Genomic DNA, 22,132 nt, shown 5'->3' with positions numbered 1-22,132 from the left:
AAATCTATTATCAGTTCAAAATGTGTAAAAAGAAATTTCTAAAGCTGACATTTTAAAATTTAGTGTAATTTATGACTTCAATTCAAAATAATTTGGTCACATGGATGAAATGGAGAAACACTGCAGTTTCCTATGGGACTAAGGCAAGCCTGTATCCAACAACAATAGTCAACATGGCAGTAAGACTGGATGACATGTTTTATGACAGAACGATCACTGTGACTTTGGTACTTTATAATTGATGGCTATTTTTGCATTTGAAAATTTAAATTTAGTTGTGTTTTTTTTTTGACAAAGCTTGAGTCAGGCTCATCTGCAGCTCATTGGCCAGAAAACAGACAGGCGTCCTTATGTTTTCTTTGCACAGGCAGATTATTAGCTTTAACTTGTGTATTTCTGTGTGTGTGTCTATGTGTGTGCGTGGGTGTCCGTGTGTGTGGCTATGCACGTTCCCCAGCTGTGCAGCAGAGATTACAGATGGCTCTCAGTACTTTGTCCTGTTGATGATCACAGATGGAGTGATATCTGACATGGTCCAGACCAAAGAGGCTGTGGTCAATGTGAGTAAACAAACACCACATGTATACAACTCCCTTGCATGCATGTGTTAAAAAATAAAGCTGCAGGCGTACTGATGAATAACAGCCCTCTGTGACCCCACTGACTCTCCTGCGTGTGGGGTGAGGATAATGTTTTTACATTGTTTGGATAAAAGCGATTAGCATTCTGCGGTAAGAGCCTCCAAGTAAAGATTTTTATGAACGGAGGGGAGGTTTTTTTCATCTTTATTGACTTACTGTTTGAAGAGGTCAGTAATTTCAGTAACCCATCAAATTAATTTTTAAGCGATGTTTGGTTGGGTTCTGAGGTTTCTCAAAGCACACAGTGTAGAATATTAAAAGCAAGCTCTCTGTTATTGTCTTCATCCTAATTACCCATCACGCAGTGCAAAGTAAATTTCTCAGGTCATTACTTTAAATCACTAAATGTAGGCTGCTGCATCAGGTTAATAGCCTTACCCAAAACAAGATAAAACGTTTAACAAGTGTGAATCAACATTTAATCCTCTGCTTTTCACCCGAGGCTTTAAAAATCTAATGAGTTAATGTGGATCATCTTTCCTTTTGTCTGAACAGGCGGCATCGCTCCCTCTTTCCATTATCATCGTAGGTGTTGGGCCGGCTGAGTTTGATGGTAAGTGTTTGGGTATACTAACAGGGTCTATTACTTATTTTATAGCTAAATGTGAAGGTGGAAAAAAGTCCTATCCTGCCTGTTTCCATGTCACAGTAGATGACTTTCCATCCATGTCTTTATGCACATTTTCAATTTGCCCATAAAAATTGCAAAGAAGTTTTTGTGCCTCATAGAGGTGGATGAATGCTGACTCATTATGTGACAGATGACCAGCCCCTCAGCAGCTGAGCCCTGGTAATTTGCTGCATGTCGTCCCCCTTCTGCTCTTCCTCAACAGTTCCTGTCTGTCTTTACTATAAGATGCCTGAAAAAAGAAGCAAAACCCAACCAGTTATAAGCCTGTGACTGAAATCTGTATCAATCTGTCTCTTTGCTCCTCACCTATCTTTTTGTGCGATTGCTTCAGACTCACCATAAAAGCCCCATGACATTTGAGAGATTGTGAAAAAATGAGAGGCAGCCAGCAAGCTCTACCTACCGACCAATATTTCATAGGGTTTTTTTTTCTTGTTAGATAATGTGACAAAGGACTTCAGTTACTCTATCATTTCCTTTGGACAGCATTTTCTTGAGAAAGCTGTTTAGCCTCCTGGACATTAGGCTAAACAGAGCCGTAGCCTGGGTTTTAAATTTAATGAAGCATAAATCATGGAGAAAAATGTGCGTCCCAAATTTCAGTGCTAACCTCATTACACTCATACACTAATTTCCAAATTTTGCACTGTCATGTTTTTAAGGCCTGCTGTTAACAATGCCATCATCTACATCAACTGTTCATCAGTTACATCATCAGTGGCCTCGCCATTGTGTGGAACGTTACATAACATAAGCCTCATGTGAAAGAAATAGCACTCATCATAGCCACAGCAGGTTTATTTAACATGTTTCATATAGCTGTCTTTACTCCATGCACTCTACGTGCTGCTATTGTTTTGAGCATTTCTTACAGATAATGTCATAACAGTCATTGCTTTGGTCTGCTGAATGGTACGATGCCTGGTAGAACGCACAAGACTCCATTCTGTAGGTATCTGAAGATATTAGAAGAGCTGTTCTTGATGCAGGACCTGCACCTATGAAATCACATCTTTCAAAAGTCTTTCACCCAGTTAGTTTTGTTGTCCTGCTAATTCTAGTGGATGTGCTGTTTCTTCTCAGCCTCATATGCACACATCCCAAAAGCACCAGCACACTCACTAACACATACATAATGTATGGGATCATGGCTCTTGAAACACTGGGGAGTTAGACCTCAACAGTTCCTCTTCTACATCTCTCCAGTAGCTATTACTGTGTCATGTGTCTGTGTCTCTATTCCTGTTCTCCTCTCTGCTGTAATGTAACTTTGAAAAAGAAAAAGCACATGTACAGTTATACAAAGATTTAACCTATTATTCTCAGTCTTAGTCTGTGTATAGATTTAGGCAGTTCTCTCTCTAACTCTTGCATTAGTAAAAGTAGCGATTGTCCAATATTAATTAGCTCCAAGTCCAACATGACAAGCTCAGTTTTACTAGTGGCACTAGAGCAACACCAGCACACAAAAATAAATGCAGGATTCAAAAGAGGACTATAAATCAAGCTTTGGTCTCGTTTATAATGAGCTAAAGAGCCCTTACCTCCACAGACCTGAGCTTGAAGATAAGGCACTGGCAGCCCTCATGTCCTGACACATTTGCTGCTACAGCAACAGGAAATAACTCTTTCTCCATCTTCTCTGTCTTGGAAAAATAACTTTCTAGCCTCACCTACAAAAGACAATGCACAGTGTTTTCCTTCCTCTCCCTTTTATGATGCACCCATAGCAGGTTGTGTTCAGTAGAGCTGCAGCTTGAATGACGTATGCTTGTGAATTGTATGTGGGTGTATAAATAGACACTGAAATACATCTAAACTGAATCAAACACTTAAGGGTTAGAAGTCACTCAGATACAGATTTCTTTTAACTGTTACGTTTTCATATTCGATGCCTTTACATTCTGGTTCAGCTCAGTGTCGACCTCGGCCAAGAATTCTCTCATAAGTGTCTATACTGAATTCTGAACTGTTTGGAAAGTAAAAACAGCCTAATAATTGTTTTAATTCAGCTACACTAGAAGGTTTTTCGAGCATGACTTGGCTATTTATGGTCATGCCAAAGCATCCCGGTCATATTTAAGTTTGATTAGACCACTTCGAAACCTTCTTTTTCTTCTTTATTAATTTCCAAGCTATTCAGAGGTAGAGATGCCGCCGTGTTAGGGATCGTTCTCCTGCTGTCCTTGATCACTTCAGCTTCACGGCATGAGCTAAAGTTCACACATTCTCCTTCAGGATTTTCTGGTAGAGAGCAGAATTCATGGTTCTGTCAATTACATCATGTTGTCCAGATCCTGAACAGCAGAGCGCCAGACCATCACACTGCCATCTTTAACTGCTGCCATTATGTTCTCTTTATGAAATCCTGTGTTAGATTTAAACCAATGTAATGGGATACACACTTTCCAACAAGTTTAGCTTTTGTCTCGTTAGAATTTTTCCCCAAAAGTCTTGGAGATCATCATGACTTTAGAGTTTTTTGGGGCAAAAAGTGAGAGCTTGATGAGAACACAAAGAAATGAGCCTCTGTGGTCTTTTCGGTCAGCAATTTTGTTTTCACTTTGGAAAGCTGCCATGGGCGCCATTTTTGCCCAGTCTCTTTCTTATTGTTGAATCATGAACACTAACACTCACTTAGACAAATGATTTCTCGATTCTTTAAATAGTAATTGTGACTTCCTGGAAAAGTCATCAATGCTCTTGGAGTAATTTTGGTAGGCCACCCACTCCTGGGAAAGTTTGCCACTATTCCAAGTTTTCTCCATGTGTGGCTAATGGTTCAAACCTTGGTTGCTGATGGCCCAAAGTCTGAGAAATGCGTGACAGTCTTAATGATTTTGTTTCTCTTTGTTTGTTTCTGTTTCTTTAGATCATGGCATGATGTGTTGCTGTGTGCTTCACTTTGTCAGACAGGTTCTATTTTAGTGATTTACTGATTCAGCAGCTCTAGTGGTATTAAGCCAGGCACCAGGCCTGGGTGTGGCTAGTGAAAGTGAACAAAAATCTTCAAAAATGTGGTTAATCTAAACTACCAACATAAAATCTTCCGTGCCGTGCATCTGCAGGATTTGCTCGTGTTTTCCACGGTTGCTGCAATGGCAGCTCAAAATAGTAAAATGGTGTCTTCAATCTCATGACTCTCTGACCCGTTAATCTCAATTAGTTCAGGAAAAATGGATTATAATTTGTTTCTTTGTGTTATTATTATTTTGTATTAGATTATTTAATTATGTTGTGGGTGCTTTTGCTGGCAGGTGCAGATTTTATGTCTGGGCCTAACGACCTTCTCGCCTCTTGTGGTGTTTTACTATTTTGCTGTAGCCCGTGATCCTTGAAAGACCAGCAAGTTGCCCCTCTCTGTAACAAGGTGGGCAAATGTGGTGTGGACACAAATAGTCACAGGCAGCCATTCTAAAAATTCACAGACACATGGAATGGGCAGTTTTATAGTTTCAAGATTCACTAAAAATTTGTTTTTCTACACTTGTGTATCTAAAATACATCTAAGTAGATATGGGCCAAATTTTCTGTATTTGGGGTTTGTGTATTTGGAGTTATTTGGGGAAAAATTAATGAAATTTAATGCTAAAACAGTGACATTTGTGGTATTTTTACAACACGTTCTCATCCCAACACGTAACATACCGACGCTATGTGACAAATCGTCGATATGTTACGCGTTCGGAGGCATGAGAGCCGTTCAGAATGAATCTATACATGTAAATGTGTTTTATGTTCTGATCATGAATCGCTTTGGAAAACACTATCTGATAGGGTTAAAGTTAGGGTTAAGGTTAAGGTTAGGGTTAAGGTTACGGTTAGGGCTGGAATGGACGGCTGGAGCCTCTGCTTTAAGCGTGTTACCACCGCAAGCGGCATTCTATTGGAGAATCTGGAGCGCCTCATAAGGACGCGGAAGGGTACATTTAGCATTACTATGAGACACCTTGGGCCGTGACAAATCGTAGGTATGTTAGGTGTTGGGAAATAAAATGCTCTGTATTTTTGCTGGTGTCAAATGTCAAAACAGGTCAAATTTGACCAGTACACTAGGTAAGGATCAAATCTCTAATTATATTTAACAGTGTCTCCACAAAACAAGCAACATTTAAAAAAACCAAAACACTAATAACAGTAGATTCGGTTTTCTTGAAACAAAATAACAAAAAAGTCAGACTTTTTTATGTCAGCCTCCATTTTTTCAGTTTTTCTGTTTATATGTAATGTCAAAAACAAAGTATCCAATAGTGAGAAAATAGTATTTACCTTTGGTTTTACTCCAAAGAAGGCATTTATTGAGTTAAAAGTTAATATTTATCACCAAAATGCACATAATAAAAGGAGTAGGAAGAAGTTGATTTAGTGGTTATTTTCTGTCACTGAGATTTTGTTTATTTTGTTTGAGCACATGTGTGTATGTGTACATATGTCGCATGTGTATGCAGTGTGTAAATGTGTATGCGTATATATATAATTGAGCAAGATCTTTCCACAAGCACGGTGCACAGAATAAATCTGCTCCAAACACATTTAATAAAATTCAACGAGCCTGACTTTGGAAAGGCACAAAGATGTGGTGTTTTATCTGACAAGCAGCACTTGAATTTTGCTTGTCTTGATGGAACTCAAACAGGAATAGCAGCTGTGTCATAATTGGTTCTTTATGTACACCAGCTCTTTGTGCCCCCTCCTGAGAGAATGGCTGAGGAAAGTCAATGGAATCAAGTGTGCAAGCAGCTTACAGCCCACAAATCAATGAATGACTTTTCAGTGGGAACTGTTTGCGTGTGTGAGTGTGTTACTGCTAACAGGGTGTGACAACCTAAAGTCTCCTCATTATGTTGGACGGCCCATCATTTTCTACTTGTTTAAGGAATCGAATGCTGGGATTGGTGGTGAAAGTACTCAGGCGTGCTGGGAGGTCGCGAGGTCAAACTGGCTTAACAGAACCTCAGAGTGTGGATCTGCTAGCTGCTGCACACGCTATGAACACGGTGTTATTTGACTGCATGATGACAACCACTTAGTAACTAGAAAAGTTGATATCAAGTTCTTAATTGCAATACAGTGAATATTTTCTTGCTTTGTTCTTATTTATATAGAGACAACATCACTATTGTCCCTGTTATATTCCCTTAAAAGAAAGTAAGGAGCACATAGATGGTTAATGTTTACCATGCTTTGGTGGCTGTAGCTCCGGAGGTAGAGCAAGTTATCTACTAATTAGACGGCTGCTATTTTGACTCCTGGCTGCTCCAGTCTGCATGCTAAATATCCTTGGTTGAGACACTAACCCCAGGTTGTTCTCTGATCCATCCATTGGAGTGAATGTGTGTGAATGTTAGATAGAAGAAACTTAAACATAGAAAAAAGTGAATGTGTGAACGAGACACATTATGTAAAGTTCTTGGATTGCTCAGGTAAAGTAGAAAAGACCCAGTCCTTTTACCATTTATCATGCTACTTCCAGCTCCTGATTTCCACCCCGGCTCTTGATGTTCCTGCTTTTCATGTCATTGGCTGAGATCTTAGTCCTGCAGTGGATGGTAGCCTGTATAAGTTGACTGAAGCTGCACTTCAAGGCCTTTGGCCATTTTGGTTGTCAGAGCACGATGTGTTAATGAGTGTGTGCCTTTAGTCTTTGCTTTGTTTGCCAGTTTTTGTTAAGTTTCTTATGTTTCTCTTTCTGTTTTGTTCATTCTGATTGAACTCGATTCATCTTTTGTTTCTCTGCCTTCGGTTACAGTGACCAGAGAACGCTTTTAAAGGAGAGCTGCCATTTTCTTTTGATATTCTCCTGTTTTTCTTTGGTTTATAGGGAGTTTTCTGATGACTACGTCAATCAATTAATCAAGGTTTTATTTTAAGTTAGTGTTTGCTTTGTTGCTTTGACTCTCCCTGAAATGAGCTCATTCTTCCCATATGGAAAAGAAATAGTAAAAACTTATAAAAGACTTGCATAAGATGTGGCCTACTTCATATAGTGAATCATATAAGGCTTATATGATTTACTCATGAAAGTGGCCACTTTGTCATTGCTTTCATATATTGTTTTAGTAAGTATCCAAAACATACAAGTTTCATTTATATAATTTTTCAAAGGATCTTATATCTGTTTTCACTCTTGTATGCTTTTCATACAAGTTTCACACAAGACAGATACAAACTTTATAAGATTTATATATATCTTTTCTATATGGGTTTTTAGTAATATGTTACTTCTCTTACCCCCAAACCTAACTGGAAATGCAACAACAACAGTGACTCTCTGTCTAAAGTGTGTGTTATATCATTGTAGCACAACCAGTTTTGATGTTTCCATTATTTTTAGTTATGTCATTAATGGATTGGGCTGAATCTTCTTATTTTGGCTGTCCAGTCCCTTTGCAGTTATCCCAATAGGTTAATAATTATTCTCCAAAATGAGTTGTGTGTTTTAGTTTTTTAAATCTCACAAGTGAGAAGGTTTCATTTGTTGATAATGTTCAGTGAGTATTTTAAAATGCTTCTCCTCACGTACTAAACCCTGAGTTATCATGTGTTGAAGTCCTCATATCATCATTTTAGCCCAGTGGAGCATTTGGCTCTTAGAGTGCGGGGTAGAATGGCAAGCTCATCACCACCAGCTTGTAGTTTGGATTCCAGAACATTCATGAGTTTTTTGATAAAGCTTATACTGTAGTCAGTGCTGGATCTGAAAAACCTAAACCATCCCTTAATTATGCTGCTAGGGCTTCAGGCTCCTGGTAGACACATAATACACTGAACTTTTCTCCTCCACTGTCCTCCTTTCACTTCCATGTGTTTTCATTGCATGTCAATAATTTTTGCCTACTAAGTGGTTGCAGCAGATGGTTTGATTGTGGTGGAAGTCTTTTCCTGTTTCCAGGGATTTCTACACTCCCAAAAAGAGCCGTTCACAAGGGATTGTCTAATCACTGGCATTCTCTATTATTGGCACCTTTACACACTTGTTGTTGTGAACTGGCAGTATAAAAATAAAACTCAACTGAAATTGAATTGAATGAAAGGATATCGTAAAGCAATTCTCAAGCACAGGCTTCATTTTGCTTCAAAGACTAACAGTGATATCGAGGGGATATTTAAAAAGGGCATCCAGCAGACGGTGAGGTTATGTCTCCGATGCTGGCACAGCCTCCATTTGGAAATAATTTTTAAAATCAGGATTATGTATATAGCCAAGGATCTTTCATTGTTTGCCAGGAGGTTTTGCCCCCTATTACTTCATGATTCTGTATAAATGTATTTGCTCCCTCATGTTGTGCATAGCCACCTTCCTTTTTTGTCTTGGTCAGATGGAAGATATGGAGTTTTATGCAGGTGCTATTTTTGATTACCTTTGAGAGTCGCACCTCCAGCCTGGTGCAAAGTCAGGTAGCACTTTATAATAAGGCTCATGACTAAGGGTATAAGCCCCCATATTCTTTATGTTGATATTAATGATTGATTTTCTATTATTCAGTTGTGCCTTTTTTATTTATGCTATACTTAAAATTACTTACAGTATAATTTGTGTCTCATTTCCTGTTAAAATATCCAGACGGTATTTAACAGATGGTCAAGTCACTCCATAATACAACCTGTGTCCTGACACATTTTTTTTTCCATTAAATTACCAGGAAGCGATGCTGTACCTACAGTTACAGCATAGTTTAGTAGATGTACAGCAAAGAGAGAGGTGGCAAAGGAAAAGGCTTAAACTGAGTTCCATTGATTGGCTCGGCAGAGACATTGAAAGGATGCCCAGGACGTTAGAGTGATTAAGGATACAGAAGGAAATTTGCTAACACGACTGAAGAAAATGAGAGCGAGGAGGATGGATGGAGGGCAGCGAGTCGTTGTGGATCTAAAGAAAACGTATGATAGGGTGCCAACAAAAGAACCTATGCAATATTTAATATTACTTATGTACTACTTAAATGTATTAACTGTATATGTAAGTACTTATCTTTCCTGTAACAACATGACTTGTCACCCCTTATTCTAGTGCCTTTAGGCATGTTTGTAAATTACATGCATACATGTGATAATGTTGTAATTTCATATCAAACAAATTACAATTCCATTTAATTACAGGGGAATTAGGCCCTTAGTCATGGGCTGTACTGTAAAGTGTTTCCAAATTTCCTTCTGTGTTTGGTTGTAATTGAACTTTCCTTCTAATCCCTCCTCTGTATTCTTAAGCTACTCAGTCCCGCTCTTGAGTGGCTGGAATTAGTTTCAGTTATTATTTTCATTTCCATTTTTTGCTCGAGGTTTTTGCTGTATAAAATATTCTAACAGTTCTACGCTGAGTACCCATTCTTAGCCCCTGTGCTTTATTCTGCTTCAGCAATTATACAGTGAAATACAAAAGAACGTCTTGTGCCTTCTTTATATTCTCCCCCTTTGGTTGAGTCATGTACGCTCTGCCTCTTTCTCTCCTTTTAGCTATGGAGGAGCTGGATGGAGATGAGGTGAGAGTATCCTCAAGAGGACGTCTTGCTGAGAGAGACATTGTTCAGGTACGCCTCGAAATTCGGTTAAGTCCTCGGGTTAGACTTGAGCATGTTTCTGTCAACAACATCAGCGTGGGGTTTATGTCCCCCGGTGGAGGGCGGCTTGCATTTATAACACACACTCAGACACTCACTGGGGACTGCCTCATACAGTATACAGTATCCATATGTATTACACAAGTTTACTATATAACAATGCCGACGTTTCTCATCCATGCCTTTTGCTTATCACTGATGAGTCAGTGCAAAGCCTTTACTAAAAACAACATTTGGTAACCTTTAACAGATACATTACATAGCTTAAAGGCATTACTGTAATTGTTACTGTTTCTCATCAGCTATGGTACATTTCATCACACAGACTAATGTCATAAGGATAAATTATAAATGTAATTTTACTAATGACTGGTTTAAATGAATATATATCAATCATTCTTTTTCACTGTAAAAAAATTCGCAACATTTAAATTATCTTGTAATTCACCAGACTTAAAGCCATAAAAGGTTTGAATGGCTCGTCCTTTCCTTCCTGTCAATCAAATTTTCACAGCCACAACCGATACCTCAAGACACTTTATATAATAAGGTAAAGATGCTACAATGAGACAAGGAATAGAGGACAGGGAGACTCAGTGTTCAAATGAAGAAGGACAGGAAAATAGCAAATAAAAAGTGGGATAGTTAGTGAGATATAGAAAGGGTAGAGGGTAGATGTACAGCAAAGAGAGAGGTGGCAAAGGAAAAGGCTTAAACTGAGTTCCATTGATTGGCTCGGCAGAGACATTGAAAGGAAGTGCAGGAAGTTAGAGTGATTAAGGATACAGAAGGAAATTTGCTAACAAGTGAAGAAAGTGTGTTGAAAAGATGGAAGGAGTGCTTTAAGGAGCACGACTGAAGAAAATGAGAGCGAGGAGGATGGATGGAGGACAGCGAGTGAGTCTTTGTGGATCTAAAGAAAACGTATGATAGGGTGCCGACAAAAGAACGGTGGAAGTCAGGAGTGGCAGAGAAGTGTGTGACAGTGGTGAGGTGTGCAGTAAGACTGACACATGGGGTAAACCTAAAGGGTGCAGCAAAAAGAAGGAAGAAATAAAGAAATACATGAACATTTTAATCAATGTCATGTATGAAAATGATGTTAAAATGACTGTTATGACGTGGTGATATTAATATATGTGTTGATGTGTTAAATAGTCATAACTTATAAAAAGCATGTGCCTCAGTATTAAATCTGTTTGTATATTTACTTATGTAAAGCAAAAGGATGCAGAGTTTCGGGTGTGTGACCCAGAGTTTTTCAGTTGTTTGTGAGTTCATAGTTTGTGTTCATTTTAAGAAAGGTTTTATATTCTCGCTTCTGCTGTTAGTGATCTGATCAACTGTTTCTTTCTACTTGTGATTTTGTTATTCTGTGCTTTAGTCCTTTGCCCAGATTTTGTTGACTATAGTTTAAATAGCTCCATTTTGTGATCCTGGTCGTGTTCTCGTGTCTGCTGTCTGGTCTCTTTGACTTCTCCCTCTGTAGTTGGTCTTGTCTCAGTGATTCTCAGTGACACTTTGTTACTGGCAGCCTGTTGGAAGAATAGCATAGACAGTATAACAGATGGACGTAGCTACAGTGATGCCTCCCGTTATTTTCTGAACTCCTTTGAAACCCTGTAAAGAATTTTTCTGGTCTTAGTTCCAAGAACTAACAAGGTACACGTCCGACTTTGGAACCGCTTGCTCACTGAACAACTTTTTTTTTCTTAATTGATAAGTCTTAGCGGTGTTAAGGTAGGGCTAACACCGCTAAGATTTTACAAAACAAATGTCCTTATTTATTTGGTATGAGACAAAATGAATGACTAAGAAATGAATTCAAAAGCAAAGTGTTTATAGAGGTCAGGAAAGAAATACTTTCCTTTTTCCTTTTTTTATAGGACCAGGGCCCGTATCCCTAAAGAATCTTTGTGCAAAAAGTGGCTCCTAGCGGCCAAATTCTAAGAAAATTCTCAGAGTCATGACGTTTTCTTAGAATTTCCCCTAAAAGTGACACGACAATCCCAGTTAATATAAAAGCTATTCCTCAAGATTCCTAGCGCTTAAAAGGGCTCCTAAGGCGAGATCTGCTAAGAGCAGGGAAGAGGACTTTTAGTGGCTTAGGAGTTCCCCTAAGCAGCTGCACAAAATGGCCAACAGAAGAGGCAGGAGAGATACCTTTATGTTCGTTCACCAACTGGGCCAGCAACAAACCTTGCTCCTCAGTCCAGTTCGGCTTATAGTCCTTTTTTTCTCCATTTTCTGTGTTTGTAGGATATTTGTTAACAAGCCTTTATAAATAGACCAGCCAGCAATCACAGACATTGATAAAAGCTGAGCCGTGTTACCCTCGTTAAGACCACACTGGACTTGTAACATTGTGATTTCTACTTCATTAGGGACAGCCCCTTGAGATAGGCCATGTTGTTTTCAATGGGGTCCATATGGGAGTGAAAGTACAAAATAGGCCAGCTAGGATATTGATATGAGCAAATAAGACACGAATCATTATTTGAACAGGGTGTAATGAGTTTAAGTTTTCACATATTTTAGATTCTAATGTTAGGCTATAACCCCTACAGCTTACTACTCATTTTCCAGATATTTTCTTGAATGTGAAATATTTACAATTACAGTCAGCATAAGATTAGAGTGTATAATTATGTTTATTGATTTGAGGGTACATCCTTTGCTCATTCTCACCAAAAGCTCATTTCCATCAAACTTGTAGGATCAACCAATCACGGCTTTTGAAATGATGACCCATACCTAGCAACGGGGTCAACCACACCTCCTCACTAAGATAGGATTTTCCATCCATTCCTTGCTCAGAGTTCACTGAAAATGTTCTGGAATCACTTCTAAGCTAAAACTCCTGGCAAGGAATTTTTAGGTTAAGTTAGGAGCTCTCTGAGAGGATTCTCTGAATCTTTAGGGATACGGGCCCAGAAGTCTTTTTGCAACCACAGCTCTCGCCACCTGGTGGCCTTTTGATAGAATGCAGGTTTAGGGCACAATAGCTTAGTTTTCTGAACAGGAAGCTGCATCTATCTTTTTACTGTCTATGCAAAGAAAAATATTATTAGTTCTGTTATTAGTTCCCATTTCTGTAGTTGAATCTCTGAGAGATGCCAAAGATAACAGTTTGAGAGACAAGGTCATTTCCCCAAGAGCTATTAGCCAGAAAATTGGCATATCTCAGCATGGTGTGCAGTGTGTCCTGTAAAAATATTTTTGAAAACTAGACAAGTGGAGGACAAAAAAGATGTGGCAGGTCTAAAAACTGTCAACAGTAGATGAACAGTATCTTAAAGTCATGTGCTTGAGAAACAGCAGAGACCTGACACAGGACCTGAGAGATGCATCTGGCCTTTCAGCTGATCCATCTGTTGTTCACTGAAGCCTCATCAGAAATGGGCACAGGGGAAGGGTGGCTGTCAAGAAGCCATTCTTAAGGAATGGAAACAGTCAGAAAAGGAGGTATGCCAGATTACACAAGAGCTGGACTGAAAATCAGAAGCAACAGGTTTGGTTTAATTGATCTTCAATATGAGGTAAAGAGACAGGTAATCCAATTAGTTTCTACAGCCATCTGTAAAACACGGCTTACCTAAGAGAGTTCAGACTGTATTGAAGAACAAAGGTGGTCATACCGAATACTAATATTAATAAGATTTTTCGGACACCAAGATTTTTTACTTTATAAATGCAAGAACGTTTATATTTATTCATGCAAAAGGTTGCTGAAAAGATCCTTATCTTTCAAAAGACACACTTATAACATTTCCAATTCCAAACTCAACAAGAGAGAGCGGCACTTTCTGAAACTTATTTAGCTGAGAGTATGGTAAAGAATAAGTGGTGATCCCACTGGAGAATGGTCTGGCAACTCTAAACAGTTATTTTAGGCAGCCTTTTAGAGATATGAGAACATGAATGGGAAGTAAATACAAGGGCCTCTGATAACAATGTACTATTGAATTTTCAGATGACAGTGAAAAGAGTCAGCAAAGGGTAAGATGATAAATGAGATAAATGTATGGCGTCTAAAAGCCGAGAGGAAAAAAATGCCTTCATGTTTAGAAATGCTAAATATTACTTCACTTCATCAAAGTTGGTCTTGCTTTTTATTGTTCCGTGTGATTTAGCATTAATTTAAACATTAATGTCACATTTTATGGCAATAAAACACACATCCTAATCTTGTTTGAGCCAGCACAGAGACAATAACTATTTTGTAAGTTTATAAAGAAGGAAGGAAGAGCTGCATGACTCTAATGGCTCAATGATGCTCCTCAGCAGTGCAGGCGCTATAGATATGTGCATATGTATCACAAGTTAAAATCAGTGAACTCTGTCATAAAGGCAAGTGATAGTTGAAGTTTCTCCTTCAAGTATATTGTCAGAAAAGAAAAAGAAATGTAAGTTGACTCTCCTGAAAATCTCCATTAGGGTCTGAAAAACACATCACCGGCCTGAAATTAATACCAGCCATAGGTAGCCGAACACCTGTGGTGGATTATATAACCCATATAAACTAACAAATCAGGAAGATGGTAATACTTGAGGAAAAGAAACGCTATGAACCTATAGAAAAAGCACTTAAGTTTATCGTGAGTCTTAATTAAGATGTGCAAGAAGTGGCCCAGCATGTCTGATTCTGCCTCTTCAAAGTTATATTTTACAAATGTAAAATGTCACAGTAGCTTCCAACTGCTCGAAAACCAAGTAAACAAATTAATCACAGGCTATTATAGAAATAGCAGGGAGTCCATCTCATTTTTCAATTCTGGATTTTTAGTGGTCTGAATCCTGACAGTAAAAAATGTTTCTCGTTAGGCACCGCTTCAAGGGCAGCTGCTTTTAAGGAAGCAGGGCTCTGTGTCCCACTTGATTGCAATGGACCGCCACAGGATACTTTCAATTTTTTTTTCATAATCCGTCTTAAATCTCCTTTTCGCTCTTCGTAGAACATAGGTGAAAGTGCTGCAGTCAAGCCAAGAGCTTCATTTTATATGTCTTTCTGTTGAGCACATCCACAAATCTTCACACTTTACTGCAGCTATTTTTAAGTTATCACCGTAAAGCATTGCACTAATGAAAAACAAAATTGACCCCTCACAAGGTTAATAGCTGAATAATTTATGCGCTTGTTCTAAAGCTGTTTTTGTATTGCTTATATTGTCTTTGAGTCTGTTTTACTTGCAGCAGTAATCACATTTGCATGCACACAGTAATCCTTTGATTGCCTTTAACCTTATTACCGCAATAATTCAATCAGGATTGTTACACTTAGCAGGGAAAAATATTCACTCACTCTATATTTCACGCTTTTTTGTTGTTATTGATTCAATATAAGTATTGCCGTCACTGAGGCAACATTTCTGACTTAAATGAACTTTCCATACTATTCAGTATGGAATTCGGTGTGAATTCAGTGATACTGATGCAGTAAGTAAGATGCGGTAAGTCTATTAATCTGTCATATTCATACTTAACATATCTGACTCAATCTCTCTTCCACACAGTGCTCATTTATAAAATGCTCTACAAACATGTTACATGTTAGCTGCTATGCTACATGTTAGCATAATAGTTAACATGTGGATTCTTCCGTTACACTACAGCTAGCCAACAATGAAAACTGCTTAATGCTAAAGAAACAGACAGTGAAAGTGGACAGTATATCCTTGTATTTTAACATATAACTAACATATAACTTTCATCAGCCAGGGGCAGGACAAAAGTGACCAGTTCATAGTTTAACTTCCATATTTTCCAACTAGTTATCGTTTTTGTTACTAGTTAGTTAACAGCTAACCTAATGTAAGTCAATTAGCAGCAAACAGCCAACCTAGTGACGTCACAAGTTCGGTACTTGCACGAGATCGTGCTAAACATGCTCTGAACTATCAATTTAAACAGTTATTTCTCTAGCTTCACAGACAGAGTGGAGTAGTAGAGTAGGGCTCCATGGTGTAAACTAGCCTCACACATGTAGTGTTTCATGTCCACTTTAAAGTCAAAATGGCAACGTTACCAGGCAAAGTCTCAGACACAAAAACACATAAAGCATTAGAGTACCTTTTTTTTTTTAAAGCATTAGAGTACCTATTGCCCAATCTTCAGTAATCCCAATAAGTTATTTTGAATTCCATACTTTGTTTGAAACAATCATTTTACCTTCCCTCAATTTAGCTTTATTCTGATTGGGTGGTCCTCGTAAACAAAATGTTTGAACACAAGTTTGTGGAGCTTCTGTGCTAACAGCTATAGCTGTGCAAATGAGATGCTCGTGTACATGATGTACATGATGCTAAATACATCTATTTGTGTTAATAATGCTTAAAGTTAAAAGAAAGAAAGTAAAAAAGTAGCTCTTTGAAGGATATCTTCTTCTTTTTTTTACCAGCTATTGTACAAAACTAACAAAAATTTCTATTGAGAGCTCCAGCAGATTTTTCTTCTGTTCGGACTGTAATCAGCTGACCTGAGCTGCTGCTGCTCTGAGGTTTACTGCTCTCTGTGGGTGGACGTGACTGAATTCAACAAGATGCAAGCAAATGTTTCACAAACTCTTTTGGCTGGTTGGCATTTCCTACAAAGACAGTATACTGTTTATTCTGTTATTATTCTAGTACATCACTTTCAAACAACAGTATGCAGTTGGCATGATGGTGGAATTGAGTGAATGAATCTCAGCATAATGAGCTTAAAATCAAATTAATCTCCTTGCACTTGATATAACCTACCTGGGTGGACGATGTTTGTAGATGTTGTAGGGCTGTCCTAGTTGATATATCTCTACAAGCCTTGCTTTGAGATCTTTGATGGTGCCTCTGGACTGGAAGACTGGGGTGGTAGTCTTGTTCCCCATCTTTAAGAAGGGGACAGGAAGATCACAGTCCTCGGCCTCCCTGGAATGCTCTATGCCAGGGTACTGGAGTGGACAGTTTGTCTGTTTGTCAAACTTGGACGCAGGAGGAACAATGTGCTTTTCATCTTGGTTTTGGAACACTGGACCAGCTCTGTATTCCCTCAAGAATATTTGAGGGTGTGTGGGAGTTTGGCTAACCAGTCTGCATGTGTTTTGTGGATTTGGAGAAGGCATTTGACCGCGTCCCTCTGAATATCCTGCGGGGAGTGCTTCGAGAGTATGGGGTGTCTGGCACACTGCTAGAAGCTATTCGATTTCTGTATGACCTTTGCAGGAGCTTAGTCTGCATTGGCGGGAAAAAGTCAGATTTGTTCCTAGTGCATGTTGGACTCCACCAGGGCTGCCCTTTGCCATCGATTCTTTCCTGTTTTTTATGGAAAAAATTTCTAGGTGTGGCCAGACTTCCACTTTGGTGGACTTAAAAGCTCATCTCTGCCTTTTGCGAATGATGTGGTTCTGTTGCCTTCATCAGGTGGTGTCCTCCAGCTTGCACTGGAGTGGTTTGCAGGGTTAGGGTTAGTGTGAAGTGGCGGGAATGAGAATCAGCACCTCAAAGTCTTTTGCCCACCACTATGCCCTCAGCTACTTTTCCAGCTGAGGAGAAGTGGCTGAGGGCAAGGTGGTGGGCAAAAGAAATTGACATTGCGTCCACTCCTCAGAGTGTAACGTTAGTATGTTGGTTATGTCCAGCTTTCACATACAGTCTATAACAGTTCTCCATGTCTGCACCACAACCACACCCTGATTTGAAAGAAGTCAGTAGGTTGAGCTAATGTGAAGTATCTTGGGGAGTCCTGTTTCTTTTTCAGAACTTTTAATGTGTGAAAAAAAGTCAAATAAATGGTGGTTGAAGCCATGAAAGCACAAAAAACGGCACAAATTTAGGATAATGAATGTAAAAAAACAGCAAGTGAGCCATATGGCAGTTGGGGAAAAACACAGAACAAGAGCAAGAGAGATTTCTATGACCATATTAATCATTGCAACATCCTGCATGTATTTTCTACTTTTAAAGTACTTTAAAGTATGCTGCTGAAATCATTATCTAATAAAAGCTGTAACTGATGAGAAAGCGTCTGAGAGGATTCACTGTGAGGGGGGCAAAGGTTTCCCTCATGCTCACAGTGGTCCTTAATTAAGGCTTCGGAGGCATGAACGGCTTTAAAATCCATCACTGATGCAACCAAAGCGCTGTCTTACTTGGTATCATTATTTCCCCCTCCCTTGTCACGCAGCACCTGGTGCCAAATATCACATGACAAATGTACAAAATGCAAGTTGTATGTCTTCAAGAGACAGATGAAGCCAGCTGTGCTTCCATTTTTCATGTCTGAAAAGATCTCTGCAAACGTTAAGATGACGGAGAACTTCTGAAAGTTTTGTCTTTTGGACAAGACCTCCAGTGAATGGCTACATTAACCTCCTGATGTGGAATTGGGCAAAAAACATAATACCCAAATCAACCACTCTTTCTCATTATTTAACAAATGTGGCGTCACCTGTTTGTAAAATGTGAAATTAGAAGCTGGTTTATGAGTTTTTTGTTAAAAAAAAAGGACATCATCCACATTGTTTGAAATCAGAATGGACAATGAAGCTTGAAAACTCTGCAGGCAGCCATGAAAAGCCTACAAATGCAGCTTCCTAGATGTGCTAAGAGGTATTCTTTGATACCTTAGCTGCTGTCTCATGCAATAAACTTAGAGAGTTATAAGTACTGTATCCCAGAGCTGCTGTTTCCACATATGCTGCTATATATTATCCCAATGACACTGAGGTCCAGGGCTGTCTTCTTATTCCCAGCCAGTGATGTTTTGCCCAGCATGAAATAGTGTATTGTCCTGCGTGGGAATAATTCTGTCCTAGAAGGTTTGATTCTACCTTTTACATGGCATGAAATGGCTAGTTAGAATATCCACATATTCCAGAGGTTATTTTATACCCCCAGGGACCCTGTACCCATCATCACTGGCCTCCCTGCATCATTGCTAGTGTGGCGGTGATGCAAACATGGCATCTGCAGTTTTGAGCCCGCTGTTTCTCCTTGTGAGAGTTCGTCAGACGGAACCTTTTGCACAACTGCCAGGCTTGGGAGCATCCAGCATCCACCTGAGGATTCTGGTACTCCAGAGACACCGTCAGTTTTGAATATCAGTGGCTTTTAATAGCTGCCTTTCAGTGTTATTTGTCTAAGGGAAACTTTCCTTAATGAGCCTTTATCTAACTGAATTCATCTGTACTCGCTAATCTTTTCACGGTTTGATGATTTCTTCAGTTTATGTGAAATATTGTCAGTTTTCATCACTCTTGCAAAACATTGCACTATTCCAGGCTTTTTCATCTTTAGGGAGATCTTCAGAAAAAAAAGATTTTTATGTTGTCTATACTGGTATGCTACTTGCATAATAATTTGCACTAAATAAACAGGATGTATATAATGATTTCTGCTTTTAGTTCGTTCCATTCAGAGACTACATCGACAGATCTGGCAACCAGGTCCTCAGCATGGCTCGTCTGGCAAAGGACGTCCTTGCCGAGATCCCCGACCAGCTGCTGTCTTTCATGAAGAGCCGAGGAATCGAACCGCGACCAGCCCTGTCCTCCTCCCCACTACCGCAGCTACACAGACACATCTAACCCCCGACAGAGTCTCTGCCTTTCTTGTTTCTGCTTCTCCCTCCTTGCTTACCTTGGCTCACCTCCCTCACTCTTGTTTTTCACTTTAAAACAATAGTGAGAGAAAAATCGACCCACCACTCACCCTTCTTCCTCTCTCATCACCCATGGGGATAAACAGGCACATCGTAGCTACACAGCGGGTGTCATCCCTGACCCGCCCACTGCTGTAGCTCTAAATCGCCCTCTTATTGCTTTCATTTACTGTTTGAAACTGAACCGTGACCATTCCTCCCCTCTGATATCAGACCGTTCAGAGCCTGGCTTTTTTTGTTTGTTTGTTCTTAATTGTCTGATTCCCCTCACCAGACGCATTTGGAACAGAAGGTTTTCCCGTTGGTCCTCAGCCAGTGTTGCCACTCATCACATTTGGCAGGAGTGCTGAAGCTAAATAAATTCAAATCTCTTGATGAGGAATAGACTCCAGCTCGTATCAGGTGCTGTGGGGTTATTTAAGGCCAAGTTTCGACTGATTCTTTGGAGTGACCGATCACATCAATAAAATCCATTTTCACCCAGCCCTTTTATGATCTCTTATTGTTGCTGAGCCAAATCTGAAACTGTAATCGAGAATGCAAACTACTTTAGTATAATCCATTCAGAGAAAATAGAGTCCTTGCGTTTTTCCTTTTTAGGGTAGGAAATAAGTGTTTTTAGAGCTAATGTGGGGAGTCCAGTCACATGTGGCCTGTCACAGACTTAGACACACACTCGCCTCTGTCAGACATGCCACACCCACACTCTCTTTGCCCAGCATGGGCCGAGGCTGGGTGCAGATTCCCCTCCTGCTGTTAGAGAAATGCCAGACTCTCCGGCTGCCCTGCAGAGAGGAGGAAGAGGGAGGAAGGAAGGAAGGAGAAATTGTAGGTGGGAGTAAAGGGAACAGAGGGGAGGAATGGGCAAGAGAATGAGCAGAGAAAGAAAAAAAAGCGAGAAGAAAAGAGATGCACAAAGAAGCGAGGAAGAACAAAGCATCCGGAGATCTGTTTTGTTTGAAGGGAAAGAACAATGAGGCAGATGTGAGCTGGGTTGGAGACAGCAGCAGAGAAGGCTGTAGCTCAGTGCCGTCTTTAGTTGGAGAAGCCTTTGTATGCATATTTACAAGGTGTGGAACAATCTCAATGAGGGATAAACGCACATTCTATGAAAAGCAATATACCTGACTTCCAGTGTAATGTTTGCCCTATGCATGTCCCTTCCTCTCCCCTGCCATGACTTGACATTTTATTCCCCGACAGACAGGAGCTGTGTGCAAAGTTGGCAAAGCCTGCCACCTAGTGTTCACCCCTTGTATAGCAGGGTATCTTTATTATGCATGACTACTGTACATTTCTATACTAACTCAAACAGTACCCAAGCATGAACAGATGCAGCTCATCTTACTATCTTAATCCAAGACAGGCATTCCAACAAACAACAGAGGCCCGTGTAAAGAACTACAAGCATCTATGTGAAACGTGTCACTCTTCAGAGTTAATGTCAAGTGTGACAATGGTGGTTTATATGGGATGTTTTATTTGCTGTGTGACCATATAGACTTTTTCTAAAATAATCCGTTTCAACGTCATGTTTATTGCATGTCGGGGAAGCAGAACTGTTGCAGTGTTTAGATATGTGTTATCACTCAAAGTGATTGTCCAAAATAATCTGTACTGTACATTTTCATTTGCAGATTTTGGAACTAACTTGTATGCCTTGTATCTTGCAGAAACATGTGAAATTACATGTATTTTTGATATTTTGGCAGGGTCATGAAAAACAGAAATGCAAAGACTCTGCAAGATGCCAGTGGTATTAGAACGTTTTCTGAACTTATTTAAAGCCCTGCTGTGATTTTTCTCTGTCCCCTACTGTTGTTCTATGGCTGTATGAACTTAAAGGCAACCTATTATGCTTATTTCTAACTTCATATTTTTATTCAGGTACTCTACTAAAGTTGCTTTGCATGATTCACAGCTCAAACATAATCCTTATTTATCTTATACTGGGGCTTGGTGCAGCGCATTAGTTCGTAACCTGTCTAAACCAAGCTGTTTTATCCTTTTCCGCCGATTGGCTACCCAACATAAAAATCAGATTTAAACAGCAGATTGGTGGAGCTTTGTGCTTGCTGACTGTGCTGTGGCTCTTGGTTGACTGTATTAGTGATATCTGTTCCGTGAGACATCATACAGAGCCAAGGTTAGAAAAAACAAACTGAGAAGAGAGTTTTCAAAGCAGTTTTTAGCTTGCAGGGATAACTGACACCTACCCTGCGCTCATTAGCTGAACCTTTGGTCATGTGAGTATAAGGAAAAGCATAATAGGTGCCCTTTAAAAAAACAAAACAAGATGGTTAAAGTTTTATTGTATATAAATGTTCTTTTTGCTTACAGTAAAGCTTCAAGAAACTTTTACATCTGTATTTCAAACAGCTAAATTGTATGTTGACATTTTTCAGAATGTCCATATAATGGGAATGTAGATGTTTGACCTAGAAACCCTTAACTGTTCTGACAAATATCTTGTCGTGTTTCAATATGAGGTTTGACTATGTCTGTGTTTACGCATATCACCTGAAGGTGATGATCTGCAGTACAATATATCCAAACATAAAGCAACACAGTCTTGCTGGTTGTATGTTGTATGTAGTAATTCATTCAGCAGCACTATAGAGATCACTCAGAATGAGTTCCAGCTTTAAATTGTTGGTTCATTAAAAAGA

General features: G+C 39.4%; 1 protein-coding gene across 1 annotated transcript in view; it reads left to right on the top strand.

The window, feature by feature from the left end:
• Positions 1–22,132, top strand: part of LOC116311196 (copine family member IX) — a 107,960-nt gene extending 85,828 nt beyond the window's left edge. Inside the window, exons 17-20 of the mRNA XM_039604345.1 lie at positions 458–560; positions 1,137–1,194; positions 9,727–9,800; positions 19,207–22,132. Coding sequence (XP_039460279.1) covers positions 458–560; positions 1,137–1,194; positions 9,727–9,800; positions 19,207–19,389 — 418 coding nt within the window. The 3' untranslated portion in view covers positions 19,390–22,132. The remainder of the gene's footprint in view (positions 1–457; positions 561–1,136; positions 1,195–9,726; positions 9,801–19,206) is intronic.

The sequence above is a fragment of the Oreochromis aureus genome, linkage group 20 (genome assembly GCF_013358895.1).
Source record: "Oreochromis aureus strain Israel breed Guangdong linkage group 20, ZZ_aureus, whole genome shotgun sequence".
NCBI classification, from domain to species: Eukaryota; Metazoa; Chordata; class Actinopteri; order Cichliformes; family Cichlidae; genus Oreochromis; species Oreochromis aureus.
The sequence above is the reverse complement of the archived record's forward strand: the minus strand, read 5'-3'. Positions and strand labels throughout refer to the sequence as shown.